The sequence below is a fragment of the Coturnix japonica genome, chromosome 9, assembly GCF_001577835.2.
Source record: "Coturnix japonica isolate 7356 chromosome 9, Coturnix japonica 2.1, whole genome shotgun sequence".
Lineage (NCBI taxonomy): Eukaryota > Metazoa > Chordata > Aves > Galliformes > Phasianidae > Coturnix > Coturnix japonica.
The window spans coordinates 10,143,994-10,164,446 of record NC_029524.1 but is presented as its reverse complement, the minus strand read 5'-3'; the positions used below and the strand labels follow the sequence as shown (position 1 = coordinate 10,164,446).

The 20,453-nt window shown below is 51.1% G+C and overlaps 1 protein-coding gene and 1 long non-coding RNA gene across 6 annotated transcripts in view; one reads left to right on the top strand and one right to left on the bottom strand.

The window, feature by feature from the left end:
- The window catches only part of ZIC4 (Zic family member 4), a 204,306-nt gene that overhangs the window by 6,662 nt on the left and 177,191 nt on the right, over positions 1-20,453 (top strand). For 2 of the 5 annotated variants that reach the window (XM_015871893.2, XM_032446578.1), the window contains exons 3-5: positions 1,610-2,224; positions 6,467-6,791; positions 8,558-11,239. In XM_015871893.2, coding sequence (XP_015727379.1) covers positions 1,610-2,224; positions 6,467-6,791; position 8,558 — 941 coding nt within the window. In that variant the 3' untranslated portion in view covers positions 8,559-11,239. Of the gene's footprint in view, positions 1-1,103; positions 2,225-6,466; positions 6,792-8,557; positions 11,241-20,453 lie in introns of those variants that run through there. The other 3 variants (XR_001557250.2, XR_001557249.2, XM_015871891.2) reach the window with 3 other exon arrangements.
- Positions 2,662-6,468, bottom strand: LOC116653843. The gene is made up of 2 exons (XR_004308366.1): positions 4,395-6,468; positions 2,662-4,045 (listed from the first exon to the last, which is right to left on the bottom strand). It is a non-coding gene; the product is annotated as an uncharacterized LOC116653843 (long non-coding RNA).

The following is a 20,453-nucleotide window of genomic DNA, read 5'->3' as shown; positions in this document are numbered from 1 at the left end:
ATGGACTTTGTTAAGTTCACAATCCCCTTTTTACACTGAAGTGGGAGCTTCCTTCTGCACCCCAAGTTTATCTAAGCCTGTCAGGCCTCAGCGCACGGAGCCTAACTCTTAGCTTTAACTTTCAGCCCACACCCCTCGGGTCATGCTCTCCCCTCCAGGTGAGAAGCACACAACAGAGGCGTTACAGTTGTGTTGCAGTGCTTCTCATTAAATCGTGGATGGGGATTTACTTGATTGTCAGAGAGAGACGGGAAGAGAGAGACTCCCTCTTCTGGGTTAAACACTCAGCCCAAACAGCACGTTTTCTCGCATTGCCCGGCAGCCAACAACCAGATAACGCCAAAACTTGCCCAAGGCGGGGAACGGGACCTTTTCGAGAGCCCTTTGTACGGCTGAGAGCCGCAGTACGAACCCGAGCACGGGAACGCGGCGCAACCCCACGGGGCGGCCAGCGGGGCTGAGCGCGGAGCCGGCCGAGAAAGCGCCGGGGCCCCAAACAAAGGAGGAGGCCGCGAGGAGCGGACGGGGCTTTCCCACCGGGGCTCCCGCTGCCCGTCGGGGCTTTGTTCACCCGCACCGGAGGCCGGGTCCGGCGGCGGGACTGGGGGGCACGCTCCAGCCCCGGCCCCGGCCCCCGGCAGGGCTGCGGGAGGGCTGCGGGGCAGGGAGCCTCCGGTGGAGGAGCATGCGCAATACTCAGCTCCCCGCAGCCCCCCGCCCGCGCCGAGCGATAACCCCTCGGTTCGGCGGCGGGACCTGTCAGCGGTGACGCCACGGCGGCGGCTGCCAATGGGGGAACGCGGCGATTGTTTGGCCGCGGGGCCGTGCGAGGCGGCCCGGAGGCGGCGCGGTCCCGTCCCGCGGCCGCGCGGAGAGGGGTCTGCGGGGGCCCGCGGAGGCCGGGCCGTACGGGGACCTCCCCGGCCGAAGCCGCCGCCAAAAGCGAGCCCCCGCCACCCCCGCGCAGCCCACCCGCTGCCACCGTGCGCCCCCACCGCCGGAGCAGCGGGACGGGAAACTTTGGGGGGGGGGGGGGGAAGAAAGAAAGAAAAAAAACAAAAGTTTTCCCTCCCCCCCTCCGTTTTTTCTTTGCTTTTTATTTATTTTCCCCCCTCCGTCTCTCTCTCCCCTCCGGCTTTTTAGCGTTAACAGCTAAAGAGCGTGGGTGCTCCGGGGATCCCAGTGATGGACCCCGCTGCTCTCTGCGGGCGGAACGCTGCGCTGAGATTCGTTGACCCGGGGGGAGCTTTACGTCCCCATCTCCGCCACCCCCCGCAGCCCGTTCCACGCTGCCCGGGCCTCGCCGCGCAGCCCCCCGCCGCTGGGTCCCGCCTCGGGCCGCACCAACACATGGGGCACCGCCACCATCCTCATCTTCCTCCTCAGCATCACCTCGCGGCCCTAAAGCTCGGCCCTGCCCCTCAGCCCCACCGCCCGCACCCGCAGGGCCCGGCTCAGCCTCTCTCCGGTCACACAGAGGCGTTCGGCCCGGCGGCGGCCCCCTGCCCCGTGTCCCACACAGCTGCTGTCAGGGACCCGGCCATGCCCGGGCTGAGCGAGCAGCACCCCGCTGCCCGATCTCACCAAGGACTGTTTGTCTCGACAACAGGTAGCTGCCCCGGACACCGCGGGCACCACCGCCCCTCGGAAGCCGGGAATCCCGCTCTGTTCGCTGGACTCCATGAGCAGCCGCCCCATGCAGCTCCAGGTGGCCATCTAAACGGACAGATAAGGCTGGGGTTACCTGGAGAAATGTACGCCAAGGCTGAACATTTCACTCCAGTGCCAGCCTCCAGGACAGAGCCTTTTGCTGCTTCTTCTCTTCATAGCTACGGTGGCATGAACCTGAACGTGAACCTGGCTCCGCACCACGGCCCGGGGGCCTTCTTCCGCTACATGCGGCAGCCCATCAAACAGGAACTCATCTGTAAGTGGATTGAGTTGGAGCAGACTCCCAAAAAATTATGCTCGAAAACTTTCAGCACGATGCACGAGCTGGTGACTCATGTCACCGTGGAGCACGTTGGAGGACCCGAGCAGTCCAATCACATATGTTTCTGGGAAGAGTGCCCGCGAGAAGGGAAACCTTTCAAGGCCAAATACAAACTCGTAAATCACATCCGAGTCCACACAGGTGAAAAACCTTTCCCCTGCCCTTTCCCAGGCTGTGGCAAAGTGTTTGCCAGATCAGAGAATCTCAAAATACACAAAAGAACTCACACAGGTCAGTATGGAAAGCTCTATTTACTCTCTCTGTATTATTCAGCATACTGTTTTGCTTTATTTTCTTTTGAACGTGTCCTTTGCGTTGTTGTTGAATGCACGCCAAGTCCTTCTGGAAAATAAATTCTCGAATTTGTTTGCTTCTGTGCCGCTTGGAGGGAGGGGGGGAAAGACGGAAGGGGGGGAGGAAAGGTGAGCAAGAACAAATCTCAGGATTCTCGTCCATGTTTTTCTTCTGGTTTTGTGGCTGTGAGGTTTGTGAGAGGAGAGCGGTGACCATACCGAGTGGTAGAGCTGTTGCTGCTGCTTCACACGGGCGTGGATTTCTTTCTTTCTTTCTTTTCTTTTTCCTGTTGGCAGTTTAATGTAGTTGTGGGGAGGGGAGGGAAATGAAATCATTGTGCAAGCTCCCAAATTAAAAGTGAACAATAGGACTTACAACTTGTCTAGTCAGTTTTGAGTGATGTCGCTGAGATGCTGCTGGTCGAACGTTGTGAGAATAACACAGCTGCGACCTTTTCGTTCAACAGTTTTGTTTTGGGCAGAAGGAGTTTCCAATGTTTGATCTGAATAACACTGACATATTTAATGAGTATTGCCATCCACGAACTCCGTGCGCTCGCAGATACGGGGAGCATCAAGTTCTGAATCTCGGGAGGGAAAAAAAAAAAAGAGAAGAACCCCCGGTATTGTTTCGGCCTGTACGGTTTGAGATGTCATTTGCAGATCTGTGAAGCGAAATTGGGACATGTGTCGGGAGCGTCTGTTGGTTCTGGCTAACAGAAATAAAGTCACTCGGTGGACGATCTCGCAAAACTGTCTTTGAACTCTTCCGGCCAGGAAAGCATTTATAATTAATGAAATGACACGTAGAAAGTTTTCACACTTGCAGGAGCAGCTTGTGAAGTTGTATTAATTAGTTTAGCAGCCGGTGTTTGTAGTCTGTAGCGTTGGGTTGGTGGGTGTTTTTTTCCCCCTTTTTGTCTTTTTCTTTCTCCTCTTTTTGTATTTTATTTTATTTTTTTATTATTATTTTTCTTTTCTCCTAGGGACTATTAGAAATAAGCCCTTTTTGGAACATTTAATCTGTTCCAGTGTCGGGTTTTCCACCCCCACCCCCTCCTGTACTGCCTTATGCACTGCGAGGGAAACTCCATAATCCTATTGTAAGATCTGCTTACAGCCAAACGATTTTTTTCACCCTCCAGTTCCTAAAAGTCCCCTTCCCCCCACGCTCGCTGCGGCCCGACCTTCGAGGAGCCGCGTTTTTACGATACAACCCGACGTGCTGTAATATGCATGACATCTATCCTAATTTCGTATCGTATCGCCTAAGCATAGCGCGGAGGTTTTACAGCGAGCATCACTCGTCACCTAATTATTTTTCCATCGCTCTGTGAGTAGCTCATCTGGGCGGGGGTGGGGGTGGGTGGCAAAGCGGAGCTGGGTTCCTCTCTCTTCGTTCTCGGCCCCTTTGCGAGAAGAAAGGAGCGGCCCCGGGTCACGCAGCTTGCAGCCGGATCGGAACAGGTACAGCCTTCGCCCGGCGGAGCTCATCCCCTAATGACGGCGTTTTTCTTAAGTAAACAAACTTTTACTGCTCTTTAACGGCCTCACTGTTTGAAGTCTCTGAAGCAGAAAATGGTTAAATTCTTGGGGAAAGTGACCTACATCGGCGAGGCAGGTTCAGGGCAGAGCCGCGATCGGAGCCGTGCGTTTATTAAACATAATTCCGCGCGTCTGTACTTTTCACTTTAACGTTCCCGGTGATTAATTGCTGTATTGTGAAAACTCCTGCGGGGCCTTTATGGTTCCACCGTTTCTATTAAACACCCAGAAGTTGTCAAAAGCGAAATGTTTCTGAAACCCTAATAGAACTCGCTACAAATTATTCATGAAGACAGTTCTAGATTCAACAGGAAAATTATTGCCTCTTCAAATATTAATGACCGCCGCTCTCTCCGGGGCCGGGGAGGGCTCTCTGCCGGGGCTCTGCTCCCCAGGCCCGAGGTTCCCGTGAGCCCGAGGTAGGGGGGGTGCGGGGGGCCGGGCCGGCTCCCAGCGCTGCCTCCCGGGGCCCTCTGCGGGCGCTGCCCGCCGCCCCCGCTCCCCGCCCGCAGCCCGAGGCCGCCGCCTCCGGCCCCCCGCCCCCCGGAGAAGTTGGTAAATACCTTAATCCACTCCCGGAGACGGGGGATTATGCCACAATTTCCGAGCAGAGAACGGTTTTGCGCAGCTACAAGTGGGGGGGTAACATGGCGGGTTGGGTCCTGCTCTTCTCCGTCGACCGGAGAACTCTCTGAGAGTCCGCATCGCAGCACTTCTGTGCCCGGGCCGCCCTGGGAGGACCGCACCGTGTCCTGTCCCCTGCGAGTGGGGTTCTCACGTAAGAAAACCCTCTCTCGGGAAAGGAATACAGCTCGGTTGGCTCCTCTTTACCGAGGCGTTCTTAGAATGCAACCCGGGCGGCTGCGGAAGCGCTGCCCTCTCCCCGCTGCTCTCTGACTGCACGAGGGCTGTTCGGCGCCTCTCTCACGGGGTTAAGCGAAGTTTAACGTTTTTCAACTCTGGAGGAAGCAGAACGCGCCGCAGCCGCCTTTACCTGATTGTAACTCACGTTGCACAACCGGAGCGCTTATGAGGATGGCTTTCCCTGGGGCCTCCTAACTTACTGCTTGCTTGTACTACACTAATATCCTTGATTTGTTGTCTCAACGTAGATGCTGAAGGTCAAATTGTTGCCTTACGTGAAGCTGTAATTAGATTATATGCGTGCGTGCATATGCACCGCTGTATACCGACAGCATTTGGTTACGGACCCGCATCAATTTCTCCGAGACCTTATTTCTAACCTCTCCCCCTTCTCCCCTATGCCAGGTGTTTACCAATCCTCTGTGCAAATGTTAAGCTGAGACCATCAGTGGGTATTCCGGCGGAAGGGACACGCTCGAAGTGCGGAGCCGTGAGCCTTTTCCCACCCACCTTGCATAAAGTGCATTCATGTGAAATATTTGGAATGCTTTCCTTTATGTGCCCGTGCTCACAGCCAGAGCGAGGTGGGCTGCGCCCCTCCGAAATTCGATCGTGACGATCCGCCATGGGATAAAAACAGCCAACAAATTAAAAACCCGAAGCCCGGAGCCTTTACAAATATTCCGGGTCCCTTCCGCCACACACACGCCATGATGGGAGCGCAGGGGCTTTGTTTACACTTGACGATTAGGGTTCGGCTGCACATCTCGTGGTGTCCCCTGCACCCCGATACTTCCTTGCTTAAGGGGATGAGGTTATTTTTTCCCCCCCGGCTGCTGCAGGACCTGAGCGCTCCTTGCCAAGCTCGGTTTGCAGTGTGCCATTGTCAGTGACAATAACGCAGTCGTCATTTCAGCCCGAAGTCTCAATGGCACATTTCCTGGAAAGCTGCCTCTATTTCTTGTACCGTGCCCGGTCCACACCATCCCAACTTACGCGTGACTTTGGCAACACAATTATATTTCTATTCTGCTTAACGTCACTTATCGTATTACCAGACAAATTAATCCCGACTGCGATTCCTTCCATGACTGAGTAGGTTCAAATGAAAAGAGAATGCTATCCCAGACATAGCCGTGCCCCGGCCTACACTTTCTCCTGCCGAATCCCTCTCGTTTCGCCCACACCATCGATGTCTTTTAGAAAGATGCTGTGCTTTGCCCTACTGTGTCAGCAACTGGGGAGCGGGGAGGGGAAGGGGGGCGCGGATCTTCCGCAGGATCTTAATCAGTGCGAGAAAGGAGTGTATGGGATGTGATCTGGAGAGGTGACGAATAATATTTCCACGTGCACCTTCGGGAGTGTGAGAAATGTATTTAACGTAAAAACGCATTCAGAGATAAATCACTGCCCGCTCATTCTGCAGGACACCGGAGTCCGCAGGGACAGAGCACATTGTTTACCCAGAGCGAGCACTTGGCCTCGAAGTTTTCCTGATCTGGGGGCTTTGTCTTGTGCACAAAACCTCACGTTGACACCGAGGGCAGGGGCGGGAAGAGTGGCCCCGGGCCGGCCGGGCGGAGAGCTCCCGCTGCGGGGCCGGGTGGGCAAGAGGGGATCGCGGCGGGGAAGGGCCGGGGCTGGCGGGGCCCGAGTGGAGCGGCCCCAGGGGAGCTGTGCAGGGCCGAAGAGGGGGAAAGTGGGGTCGGGGTTGGGGGGCTGCCCGTAGGCCCCGGTACTAACGGCTCTGCTCTCCCTTTGCCACCCGCAGGGGAGAAGCCGTTCAAATGTGAATTCGAGGGCTGCGACAGACGCTTCGCCAACAGCAGCGACAGGAAGAAGCACTCGCACGTCCACACCAGCGACAAGCCCTACAACTGCAAAGTGAGAGGCTGCGACAAATCCTACACCCACCCCAGCTCCCTGAGAAAACACATGAAAGTGCACTGCAAATCCCCTCCTCCCAGCTCTGGCTACGAGTCCTCCACGCCCTCCTTGGTGTCCCCCTCCTCGGACTCCGGCCGGGACCCCCCCGCCTCGTGTTCCCACGCCGAGCCCTCCGCGCCCGCGCCGCCCGCCGCCAACCTGAGCGAATGGTACGTGTGTCAGGGCCGCCCCGCGCCCCCCGCAGCGCCGCCGCCCCCGCGCCCCGCCGCCCATCCCCGGCCCCGCTGCTAGGGAGAGCGACGGGAGCGGGAGAGCGGCTGCGGGAGCGGGAGAGGAGGGGACAGGCCTTGGCCTCGGCCCCGGGGAGGCAGAGCCGCGCTGCCGGACCCCGCTGCTCCCGCTCGGCCGGGCCAAGCTGCCTCCTTCCTCCGTGCGCACCGCCGGCCGATCGCCTCACTCCTGCCTGGCCACAAGCGCACTGAGTTGCTGCAGCTGCTTCCTTTTTCCTTTCCTTTTTCCGTTCCTTTTCCCTTTTCCTTTATCCCTTTTCTCTCCCTTCCCTTTCCTGCTTCCCACCCACAGTGGTTTCAGACAGATTCGCAGCTGTACAGGTTTTCTCTTGTCAACAGTGTCTCGTGCTGAAGTGTTCTGTTCGTTCACTACTTTCTGTGAGAGTGTTGTTTTGTTTGTTTGTTTGTTTTTTTAAAGAAAAAAAAATACACAAACAATTATTTGTTACCGAATTGTACAGAATTAATCCATTAAATTCTTTCGTTAATTAACTCTCTCGATGGACGTTTCTGTAAAGAATCTCCCACCGTTCCCTGCAGCAGTACGTAACAATACATGCAGCTATCTATTTCCCCCAGTGGTTAACACAGGCGGCCCAGGAGGTGTGGGGCTGCACGTTCCTTCGGCTCTGACTCCCCCAAATCCCCCCCCCTATTCCACCCCAGGTGAGGTCTCTGTCTGAGGAGGGGGAGCTGGGGGGGCTGAGGGCAGAGCTGCCAATGACGTCACGCAGCGGGTGGGGGCCTTGTGCCCCCCCAGCTGAACGGGGCCGGTGCCATTGCTTCACGGTTGTGCCCTGCGGAGCGCTCCCGGTGACGGTGCTCGCACAGCGAGGCTGGGGCATGCCCCGGAGCTTCAATCTAGACCCTACACAGACATACACAGCTCATTCCTCTAGGCGAAATAAAGAAGGAAGGAAGGGGGAAAAAACAAAAACAAGAAAACAAGCAAACAAAATAAAAAAGGAAAAAAAAAAAAACAAAAAACAAACAACAGAAAAAGAAACCCACAAAAAAACAAAAAGAAAATCCCAAACCAAAACAAGTACACAAAAGCCTCCAGTGGGGTAGCTTGAAACTGCCGAATGGTACCGTTTTAATTACTTTAATGATGTTTAAGAATAGCAGATAGTATAGGCAAATAAATAGCACGGGCTGCTGGAAGGGGTTCCCACGGCTCGCTGGTTGCTGTGGGCGGCTTTGAGCTCTTCCCCTGTGCCCTGCACACCCCCTCCACCCAGGTGGCTGCGGCTGTGTCCGGCGAACACACACGCACGTACACACGTGTGTGTTTATTGATGTCAAGATAAAAGAGAGAGGAAAACAGATAGCCGGTCAGTGGCCAACCCAGCTCCTCCTGCTGCAGCCGAATGTTGTTCCCAAGGCACTAAGTTCCCGCTTTACCAGCACGGACCCGACTATTCTGGGGGTTTGTGAACCTCGCTCCTCGCCGTGTGTCAGGGCGAGAGTGCCCCGTTGGGTCAGGGTTGGGTGCGCAGCCCACGCTGGGCACTGCTCCCTTCTGCCACGCAGCCCCAAACTCACACTGCAGAACCGGAGCTGGCTGCGGGCAGAGGGCTGTGTCCATCCTGTCCCCAGCTCTGTTTAGTTCTTTATTTCTCTATTTCCAGAAGTGTTTGGATGTGCAGGCTAATCACCTTTAATTTTTCATTTGCTTGTTACAGATGTCTGCCCCGTTGCTCTCAAGGTAATCTAGACAGACGCAGCTGAAAGCCTGAATCTTATGCCTTAGACATCAAAGAAAGCTCGCACAAAGAAGTATTTCTTCACAACGGTGAATCTTCATGGTAAGTTAGGATTTCTATGGCAATAGGCAAGTCATACTTAAATAGTGAAAGGCGAAGTCTGGAGCCCGTCCAGTCTTTTCATTAAGGACATAATATTTACGTCTAACGGGCCCTTTTTCTTGTGTATACAAGTATATATTTTTGTTTGACGCCAACTAAATCATTTTCATTTAATTTCCGGTAAACAAAACCCACGCGAACAGGGCACTTGTTCCAGATCATAATAAAAATGGATAAGAATGTCGGGAAGAAAAGGCCCGCCTGAACCGCCGCCTCGGCTCACTTTTGTTTCTGCTTTCTGCCGGGATCAGAGAATGCGTTTGGGATTTGAGGGCGAGTTTCTAAAGGCAAGGAAATGGTTTTTAAGGGGGAAAAGAAAAGGAGAAAGGTCTAATCAAGCTCGGGTTGTTCAAAGGGCCTGATTTTGGGGTTGAAAGTGTGAGTTTTATGGTGCATCAGCATGCCACGTTAGGATCGCTATGGTAATGAGGAGAGCAATAGCAAGCGGCCTTCAAAGGAGGCACACTCCATTTGAGACAGTCTATTAAGATACATTTGCACTGACCTTTGGTTTCATGCTAGCTTAATACACTCAATCTGCCCCTCGCTACGGACATGCTTCTTCCACCCAAGGCCCTTCTGCCGGGCTGGGCTCTGCCGGGCTTCACCCTCGCCCCGAGCGGGCTCCGCTCCCCTCATCCCCCCAAAGGGGCAGCTCTGTGCTCCGCCCGCGCTCCCCGCACCCCCAGCCCCTCGGTAGGACGGGGAAGAACCCCTCTGGCGACCGCCCCACGGAGGGGCTGAGCCGGGGATGTCACCACGACCCGCGGCTCCGCTCAGGGCTCGGCCCGAGGGACCCACCCCGCAACCCCCGGGGGCGGGGAACTTGACACCCGCATGGCCGGGGCCATGGGCGCTGGGCCATGGGCCCGGGAAAGTTAGAAGTCCATGTTCCAGTAATTGTCTTGTTGTTTATTTTATCCAAGTACCCTGGTGAATAGGGGAAAAATAAACACGGTGAAAAAAAATTCAAACAGTTGAGTCGTCTTTAGTGCCAGCCCTTGTGGTTGAATAAAAAGGATGGTCCAATTTCTATTGAGCTGAGAAATCTTTGAAGTGGGAGTTATTATCTGAGAAATTCCTGCTCGTCGTCCTAACAACGCTGATGAAACGTAAAAGGTTCTTTGTCAGCGATTTGTTCTCCTCTCTGTCAAACTCACCCTGCCCGTTAGCTTTAAACCGTTTCTAAAGAGATAAAATCAAACTTTTAAAGATAACTTTGGGGGCCCAGAGGGTGCGGAAAATACCAAACTACCGAATCCTGTGTATAGACATACATCTGGATCTACGTGGCTGCGTCTGTGTGAAACTGCCTGCGTACAGATGTCCATAGATGTCTGTATGACCTTACTGCTCGAAAGTTGAAATGATGTCCACTTTGGCATTTTATCCTCTGAACTTTTCCGTCTAATAAATTATTCCTCCACATATGCTGCGCAGAATGCAGCTCCTGAGAGAAGGCAGAAACGTTGGGTCTCGTTGCCACCAATATGTGACCAAGAAACGTGTTTTTTCACTAGAATGAAAGCAACAGCAAAGACATCAGAGTAAAAGTCTTTGATCATTTGAACAGTCCGAATACCTATTAAGCGTGTATATACTGCAATGTATCGAAGTGGTTAACGCATTCAAAGCGATGGCTTCCATATGCTCCCATGTTTTATTGTCCGTAAGTGTAAAGATAGCCCAACCGCATCCCTTTTGTATCTTCATTTGATAAACATCACCGTGTGTACCGATTCCCCGATCAAGATTTATTTAGGAGTTTCCCATCGGAGATCATTAAAAGCTCTGTTTGTAAAGCGGATTCCTCGAAGTTGTAACTCATCGGTGTACTTCTGTTTTAGTTGCTACACAGTGATCTGAGCCCAATACCGCCGTTCTAAGCAACCCCAATAATTTAATGGGACTTTTCCTGAGTAAAGACCGAGTCAAACTGCGGCGGAGGGGGTATTACTATTATTAATATTATTGTTATTATTAATTCTGGGTCTTGTCATATTTATGGGGAAATCTACCACATTCCTCCTGAACTGTACAGAGAAGAAACACCTCTGAAAATGTAGCTCGCAAAAAAGCATTTGCAATGATGACATCCTGTACCTGACTTCTTAAATTCCCTCTTTTTCTTCATCACGTGTTTGGTAACGGAAGAACTTTCTGTTGTGCTCTTGAACGTACTATTTATTTTTAATATTTGGATTTTTTTTTTTACGATAAATATTTATAAACGTATCAGTTCTGGGGTTATTTTTACAAATGTGCACTTTTAAAAAGACGTGTTTGTACCGACGATGCCGAGCCGTTCCCAGAGCGCTGTAATTCGTCCTTCTGTTGGTTTTATATTCGTTGAAAAAAAGATTTCCCGAGCGGTGTAATGTCGATGTGGTGTATGATATACGGCGTGTTTTTTTGTTGGTCTTTATCCTCTCCTAATGTTAATCGTTTTAGGTTGGCATTTGCATTAAAAGAACAAAACCAAACCAAAGCACCTCTTTGGCTTCATTTCGGGGATAGCTTTTTTCCTTTTCTTTTAGTTTTCTTTATTATTATTAATTTATTTATTTATTTCAGAGCAGAGGATTCCAATGAATTCTTTAAACGTTGCCCGAAGTGCAGCGTTCGAACGCAGAACCCGGTGCCCTGAGTTCCCTTAGTGAGCCCCGTCTCTTTCTTGTCTGCCCCCTCACTCCGCGGTTCCGGGCGGGCTGCTCCACTCTCGGGAGGTCCCCGACCGCCGGGGATGGGAGCGGGGCTCCGGACAGAGCCCCCCCCAGTGCCGCTGTTTCTGCCTCTGTCCCATCAGGGGGGTTTTCTTGGCAGTGGGGTAACACTGTTTGAAGAATTTCCCCCCCAAAGTGAGCCCATGACACAGTGCCACTTATTTGATGAGGATTTATACGTATATATTTAAGAGAGGAAATTAATTCATCAGCTGAAGTAGCATGAAGATAAACCTTCCGGGCCTTGCATATTGCACGGACTGATTTTGACGCCTTGCAGCTCCCACCTCGCTCAGAATCACCTTAGCAGAGCTGCTCAGAGCCCAGCTTTGCTATTTGGGTGGATGCAGCCCTGGGCACAGCAGCCCTAACCCCTACAGCCCTAACCCTTTGGTGCGCATGCGTGCTGCCTTTAACTTCTTTTTAATGGAAAACTTGAAAGAAGTTGGCTAACACACAGAGATGACAAAAAGTTGGCTTTGGGCGGCACGAATATTGTCACTAAGAATGCATTTGACTACAGAAAGGGAGAGAACGAAAGAAAGTAAAGAATTACTGGAAGAAAGAAATGAAAGAAAAAGAAAGGAAAACATTTTTGCTGATGTGTAGAAGACCAAACAAAAAAATGGCACAAAAAGGCAAGGAGGGCTAACAGTACATGCTAATTAAAGAATACAATTCTATGGTCTCTAATGATTGAGCGAAGACATGTACTTATTGCACTTGACTGTCAACAAGGGAAGGAATGTCCCCTCAGACAGCATGGTGAGAGACGTGTGGGCATTATTAGTGGCCCTTTAAAGACATTGCCTTTTCTTTCTCAATGCTGACAAACCATTTTGGAGGGAACCATCCCCTGTTGCTTCCTATCATCGATCCCAGTGCAAGCCCCTGCATTGTGCAAGTGCATTAATTAAAGACCATTCATTTAACAAAAGCACATTGTATGTTCAGGAAAGGAAGATTAGAAATATGAATCAGTAACCAAAGCCCATTTCCGCCACGATATTGGGAGAAGCAGAGGGGCAGGAGGGGCGGTCAGACACACCGAGTTGGACGGAGTAGTTTGGGACAGAAGCCCTGAATCGGTTTACATTGCAAAGACATTGTCAATGTCTGAATGTGCAGAGTTCTGCCCGCCCCCCCCTTCCCCCCACTCCTTTCCTAGGGGTCGGACCCGCAGTAACCCGGGGCTGAGCCCATGCTCGGGGACCATCGCCCCAAAGGGGATTTTCCAGCTATCTCCGTACACACACATACGGGCACATACACACACACACGCTTACTCATCTCTCCCCATCCCTTCGCTGTCTCGATTTTTGCAGCCCAAAGGGAAACCCAGCTGGTCCGGCGAGGCCGGCCGCGACACGAGCGTGGCTTATCGCGATAAGGTGGAAGAGGAGCGCGGAGGTTACGCGGGGGAAGGAGAGAAGCCGGCTCCCCAGCATCGCCCACATGACTGTTAAGCGGCTCCAGCTCCGCTAAAACCTCTGGGCCATATGTTAGTTTATTTATACCCTTTGTCTTTTCCCGTGTTGCCTGATGCAAAGATAGTCCTGAGGTACAAATGAAAGTAAGCAAGAGTGAATAAACAAGGGAGTGCCTGCTAAAGGGATATGTAATATCGCAGATCCCAACAGAGCACAGCGTTCCCATGGTTATAAGAGGGCCAGAATAGCAATTAAAGCTTTTAGTTAAAACCCTCAGATTTTTAATGCTGAATGACACATTGACTCCATTTTCTCGTGGATGATTTTGAGTTTTTCACGATTACTCTGGGGAAGGAGAAGGAGGGGGAACGACAGAAGTCACCACAAAAATAACATTAAACACACACACACACACAAAATAAAACAACAACATCAACGGAAGTAGCATGGGGGATCAAGGTGTTCCTAACGATGGCAACAGCATACAAAAACCTCCTCAATTTCTCCGTGAAGCTGAATTGGGTCTCATCTTGTTCTGAGACGCCCGAGGGATGGGAGAGGATCGGGACCCGCTGCTCTGGGCATAGGGCTCCTTCCTCAGCCTCGGCTGGGAGCACGTTAGGCAACAATGAAATATTGATAGCCTTCGTTTTATTTTATTTTGATTTGATTTGATTTTCAGCAAAATAGACAGGACACCCAATAAAATCGGCTATTTATCTTTCCCCCCTCAGGTCAATGCCACCCAGAGGATCGGCTCCTCACTGCTGCCAAACCTTCTTCGGGTCGCTGTGTGGGTGGACGTGAAGAGCCACCCCGGGGTGCACGGGGAGAGGGTGGGGGTCCCGAATGCGTTCCCTGACGGCGCTGCGCCGCCAGCGGCCCCTGCCCCCACTCTGCTGCCCCTCGGGATACCTGCTTGAGCCCGCCTTGAAGCCAAACAAAAGCACACATCTCCCCCCTTTCCCCCTCCCTCTCTCCTTCCCTCCCTCCCCACCCAGCAGTTATGGGAAGGAAAAAAAAAAAAAAAAAAGAAAGAAAGAAAGAAAGAAAAAAAGAAGAAAAAGTATTGTCCAACTTTTGACCAGCCTCTGCTGGCTTAAATTATCCTCTACCCTGGGGGGCAACAGTGTAGCAATGGGAGCTCCCGCGGGCGGTGGGGAAACGGGGTGCAGCTGAGATCGGTCATAGCCGGGCTGCTCTGCCGCTGCCCTGCTGCTCCTTCAGGGCCGGGGGTGGTGGGGCTGGAAGTCCTGGAAGGGAACTCAGAGGGAGGGCTCAAGGGGTTGGTTTTGTTCTCTCTACCTGAAGACGGATTAATCCTCGCATACAGCTGATAAAGATGAAGATCTTGCTGGGAGAATAGGGAAAAATCGGTAGGAAAAGAAGGAAGGAGTCACTGGATTGTTATTGTCTAGAAAGCGGGCCACCTTTAAAAACCTGTTGTAGAAATACAGAGACTCCTTTAAGTGTGAAATATCATTTCATTGTAAATAGCCAAAAAAAGAGTCGGTAATCCAACTTCCGGAAACTGTTCTGAATTATTTCAGCAGACTCTTTTAAAAGGGGATTAGCAGGGCTTTAGGGGCAAAATCCTTCTGTTTTATTCAATCTCTGATTTTATGTTATAATTACTAGATGTAAAGACTCGCGAATTAGTATGCAGGCGTCGTCCAGACATTATGCAGGTGCTATTCTAATCATTCAGCTTTTTAATTAAGGAACGAGGTAAGAAAACAGAATCATAAAAACACTTTTGTGAGAGCTGAGAAAATCGTGAGCGACTGCATGAATAAAGCCTTTATACCTTATCCTGACAGGTCAGACACCAATTGCCTGACTTACGACCTTTTCTTGCTGAAACAATGGTTAACAGCTTTCTCACCTTGTTCCCATTATAGCCTTTATTCTCGGAGAGAATTTATGGAAATGGCCCCCAAATGCTTACACTAAAGAGAGATGCAGAAAGGTATTGCAATTTTAATTGGTGCGCGTCCTGTGTAAAGATACTTTCTTTGTGGGTCCTTCTGAAGCGGAGGGTCTCAGTCCGGCACGGGAATTTGGGCGGACCGAGGTGGTTTGAGGGGGAGCACAGCAGCCCAGCACCGCTGGAAGTTGCCGGGATGTCCGGGCAGCCGGAGCGGCGGGGCCGGCGCCGGTCCCCCTTTGTTCAGCCCATCAGAAGGCACCGTGCTCCTTGATCCCGCAATGCAAACTTCAAGCCTTTGTGGTCTTTGTTATTATTATTTAATTTCTTTCCCTCGCCTTCCTCCTCACCCCTCCTCTCCCCCCTCCCCACTCCTGGCACTACTGCATCACGTGTATTAACATATGAATGAAACGAGCAGAGCCAATGCACTTAAGGTAATACCTATGCTCCGTTCTCGCCTGATTATCTTTTTATAGAAAGTTACATTAACTAATGACATTTACATAAATATGAATAATTAGTAAGGTAACTAATTCTGCTCCGACGGGGAAAGGCGGAGTGGGAGAGCGCCTGAGCCCTCGGCCCAATTTTGGGCTCTGCAGAGCTGGGCGCAACCTGGCACCGGGACGGGGCTGAGTGCGGGGAGGAGGGGAGCCGTCCCATTTACATTGTTTTCTTTTTTTCCAATGTGAAACTTTTATCTTGTGCCCCTCTTTTATCTCCCCTCCGGACCTCCAGTTCTGAGCAGAGTTCAGTGGCTGTAAATGATAGGTTCCCAAAAGCATCAATCCGCGCTCCTCTAGTACTTGGCCGAGAACAATGCAAGTATTAGGATATCAGCAGCACTCGAAATGATCACGCGTTAAATTATTTTGCTTTCACGGATGAGGAGGCTTTTTTCCAATGTAAATCAAGCGCTTTAGTTATTAAGTCTGAACACTAATCTCCAACAACCTTTACATAATGTGGCAGAATGTGCCACACCACTTCGCACCTGCACTCTGAATAGAGCCGCCTTTTCAATGTAAGACACGCTTGTTGCCCCTGGGCTCCAAAGGAGTTGTGTGAATAAGTCAAGCTTTTTGAATACCCCTACTCGCTTTCTCTTCCTCCTTTGATCACAGAAAATGTCTTCTAATTTGTCCTTTTTCATTGTAACAACGTTTTCAAGTCTCTTTTTATTTTCCAAACCACATATTTATAAAGAACATAAATCGCCCCAGAAAACAAAAGTTCTTTCCTCGCCAACTGGCCGAGTAGCCTATGATCACTTTGTTATTCACAAGGAGAAGAAGGGGACAACAAGGTTCTCGCAAAGGCTGTTGCTTCTCTAGTTTGTCCTAAACAAACGTTTAACTCCGAACGGGACGTGGGAGGAGAACTGTGTACGTTCCCTCCAGAAGTATGGACCGAACCTTTTGACTCGGGGATGCTCTCGCTGCTGTCCCGAGGCTGGTGGCCGGCCACGCTTCAGCCTTTGGGGCGGCAGCGACACATGGAGAGACGGAGGGCGGAAGGACGACCGCCTGTCCCTGCCTGCCCACCAGGCAGAGCGGGGCGAAGCCAGCTGTAGAGAGCCGGCTGCACGCATTCATCCTTAGCGGAGCTGCCTACTTTAGCGACCTCAGAGGATAATGAACTCTAATTTAGAAACCCGCGCAAGACGTTCGAGATAATGGGGAGCGAACCCGCATCGTTCCTACTAAACCCGACGGGATCCCCCCGGACCCCCCATTTCTCGACCCGGTTCTGCAAACCGGAGCCGGCGAGAGGCTGCCCCACTCCGGGGCGCGGGCAGAGCCCGGCGGGGCTCCCACCTCCTGCCGCCTCTCCGGCCCCGTCGGAGGCATTTCTGAGGCGTTCTGCCCCACTGTCTGCTAAGGAGCAGTAGGTTAATGGCATTTCAGTGAAGTTGGTCTCTCGGTGGGCTAAGCCCAACCTAGGAGTTTCTCACTCCTCCTTCTCACAGACGGGTTTCCGGGCTGCTCTTTAACATCCCCATTCATTAGCACGCTAATCAAGGCTGTAATCCCGGCGAAGAGGTGCCCGTGCGTTTGTGCTGCGGCTCAAACCGCCTCCCGAGCGCGCACCTTTGCGCGGAGCCGCGCAGCGCCCTCTCCCCCCTCCGACGGCCGACTCCACCGGGAGCCTATTTTCTGACATTACCGTAGGCTCCGGGTAAGAAAACTAACAAACCCTTCTAATACAGTTTAAAACACTTTGATGTCTTGCCAAGAAACACACTTCCTTCAAGAGACAAGTCAACATTTGTTTTTCACATTAAATGGCGTTTAGTTGCCACTGAAAAAATGATGCTGAAGGACCACTTTTTAATTCGATGTATAACAACCGCGGGGGTCTAAGAGAAAATAACGGCGAAAGCTATAGACACAAATAACTAAATTACCAAAACGTTAGTATATCTCCTAGGTTCATTAATATGTAACAGACTCCCCAGTTAATCTCCAAAAGCCAGTGTTCCCCCTCTAAAATAGCACTCTGGGACGAATTGTACAGGAGATCAATCACTGCTAATGCAGTAAGGTTTACTGCAAGGGGGGAAAAAGCTATTTACACCTTCAAATAGAAGCTTTTGAGATTTAAGAGTAAGGGTCATACATCACCAAGAATAAATGATTATGAATTGGTAAACGCGCCCTCCAGCCATTAGCTATGCGACGCGATTTATCATTTCTGGGTGTTTTTCTTTTTAAAATCATCTGGCTGTTTGAAAAGAAAAGCATGACGGAGGAAAAAAAAAAAACACCGCGGGAAAGTTTGTTTTTGCATATACTATAAGTCATCAAAACACGGCTATTCAGAAATAAACGGGGTCACTTATGAACCGCTTAACGAGGGACAATAAAGTCCCTCCATTGTACACTTTTATGACTGAGCGATCGGTGGGCTCCTCCGAGCCGCGCCTGCGGCCGCGCCTGCCTTTTTTCTGCCTTTTCGTTGGAAGTTACAAAGCCGCGAGTGGGCTAAGAAATCATTCACGCCCTAAAAATGAATCTTTCCGTCTTTCCGTCGCCTGACAGATATTGAACTTCAGCTTCGTGGGACATTTCTCCAGTGCTCAGCAATCGCCGGTTGTTAGCCAAGATGCTGGCAAGCAGAGGGAGGGGGGAGGGGAGAGGGCAGAGAGGGCAGGGGGGTTGCCCAGATGCGGGGTGACAGCGGACACCCCTTCTTTCTGTCTGCCTGTTAGAAAAGAGCTGAGGGCCGCTTTGGATGGGAAACCTCACGACCCAGGTCCTTGGAAGCTTGCTTAGCCCTTAGGCGATATGCGGAGAGCTTCTTTGCTTGTGTGCACATTGGATTTTGTTTTGTTTTGTTTTTTGTTTTGTTTTTAACAGAATTTGGTTCTCAATGCCAAGTAAACCTTTTTCCACTTAGCCTGTGCTCAGGGCGGTGGGAATGTTGCTCATCAAATTAAATAATCTATAATAAAACGCATACTTCAGAGCTGGGAAAGAATGGCAACGAGCTTCTGGAGGGCGGGGGCAGGATGGAGGCACCGCTACCCGCTGCCGAGGCTCGGCCTGGCACCTTCCGTCGGGGGGAACTGACAAGGAGGGCTGGGGGTGGTGTCACAAAGGGATCTGGGGGGGATTCACCTGCCGCTTTGTCAGATCCTCCGAGGCAAGGAACGAGGTGCTGGGGCTGGGGCTGGGCAGGGAGGACAGCGAGGTGGACATCTCAGAAGCTGGGACGTCTATGGAGGAGGATCTTAGGAACGCTCAGATAGGGGCAGCTCGGTCCCTACAGGCCTCTAGTGGAGGCGTGAGAGGAACCTCCGCTCAGAATGGCCTTCAGGGAAAACCTAAAGCCCCCTAAATGGTTACATCCCGCCGTCCCAGTACGTCAGGCTTCAATTGTGACAAGTGCCTGTTTTCTTCGGGTAAGGGATTTAATATGTCTGGTGAAGGGGACTGTGGCAACGCGGGTCACAGCAGGTAACCATCTCTGCTAGGGGGCTTGTTAGTCCCACTTCTAACACTCCCAACATATTTGCAAGATTTGGGAATAAAGAGGCTCGCTTGTAGACTTGAGGAAGAGCTGAGATTTCTGGTTTGTTTTACAAGCTCGTTACAGGCGCGTTTGGCCAAAGGGCACAGTTTTATGTAAAGACAAAGACACAGAACCCATTCCGGGGAATGCGGGGCTTTTACACAACTCTGCCCCATCGCTCATTGTCTACTGGGTGGCTTGGAAAAGAAGCCAGGCGTTCGCACGCGATGAGCTTTGTGCCCTTCTCCTCGGGGTGCTGTTTCACTCGAGGCTCCTGGGGACATTTAACAGGAGAAAGAGTAGCAACGTTGAGTGGAATTTCCTATGGAAGGAACACAAGGGGAAACCGTAGACCTCTGCCAGGTGTGGGTGCAGAGAGCAGGGGCTGCCTGGTCGCTGCCTTGGCCTGTCTTGACAGAGCTCTGAGCGCATGGACAGACTTCTGGATCAACAAAAAGCATCGCCTCTTTGGGATTATTCCTACTCCGGAGAGGGCTAATAAACGAGCAGTTCCTCTTTGTCACAGCAGAACACAGATTGACGCTGCTCCTCTCCTCCCCAGGACACCCACTGGAAGGTCCACCAAAAAGCATTGAGAGATGTTTCCCTCAGAAATCCACTCGTCCTCTCCTCCAAACTGCTCTCCTCTTCCCCTCAGAGGTCTTCTAAGAACCGCATTTCAGAATGTGGAGAGAGGAAAAAACAGAGATAAAAATAAATAGGAGATCTAGTTCTCTGCAATAGATGAGATTGTCTCCTTGCATATCTAATGCTGCAATTCCACTTCGAAGTAGTATACTCATTTCCTCTTTATTACATCATTCAGCATTTTATTTCTATGATTTTATGTTTTACTGCTGTTGCTTTTTTTCCCCTCGAAAGTCTATATTTTCGGGGTTATAGAAAGTCTCTGAAGATCCATAAGATTATTATTTATCTGACTTCGTGCGTCTCCGAGTGCTGTATACATTATATAATTGCTTTAAAATGTTTTCATAAATTACATTCAGAAATGTGTCATAGTAAATTACCTTTGTAATAAAATGTAAAAAATGCAAATGGCTGTTGTCTTTATTACGTTTTAAACCATTGGTTTATCTGCACTATTTCACTTGTCAGTTGCACAATATGTTGTATAAAGGGAAAGCACAGTTTGATAACAGATAGATGGAACCTCGTGTGTAATCTAGCAGGCACGTACAGTTTGGGTCATTTCCTTATCTCCCGCAGAAAAGACATTATCCCCCTCATATTTACATACTTTTCAATATTTGTCAAACAATCATAAATTATAAATTAATGAAATGTTCGACAGTCTTCAGAGATCAGACTAATGAAGACATTTACCTTTTTGGTGATTTGGAGTCTCATCTTTGTAAGTTTAATGACATTTAGACTCTCACGGTTTATTAGGCTTTATTAGATTTGTCCTTCACTCCTGCTGTCATTCAGATGTCTCTGCATAAACATCACCTGCTTCAGGTATGGGAACAAATCGACTTCTTCCAGGAAGGCTCCGAAGCACAGCCGGCTCTGGATGGGGGCTCCGGGAGGCACAGGAACTCTGCCCACCACCCCGGCCGATGCTGCCAACCCACTCCCCAGCCACCTCCCGC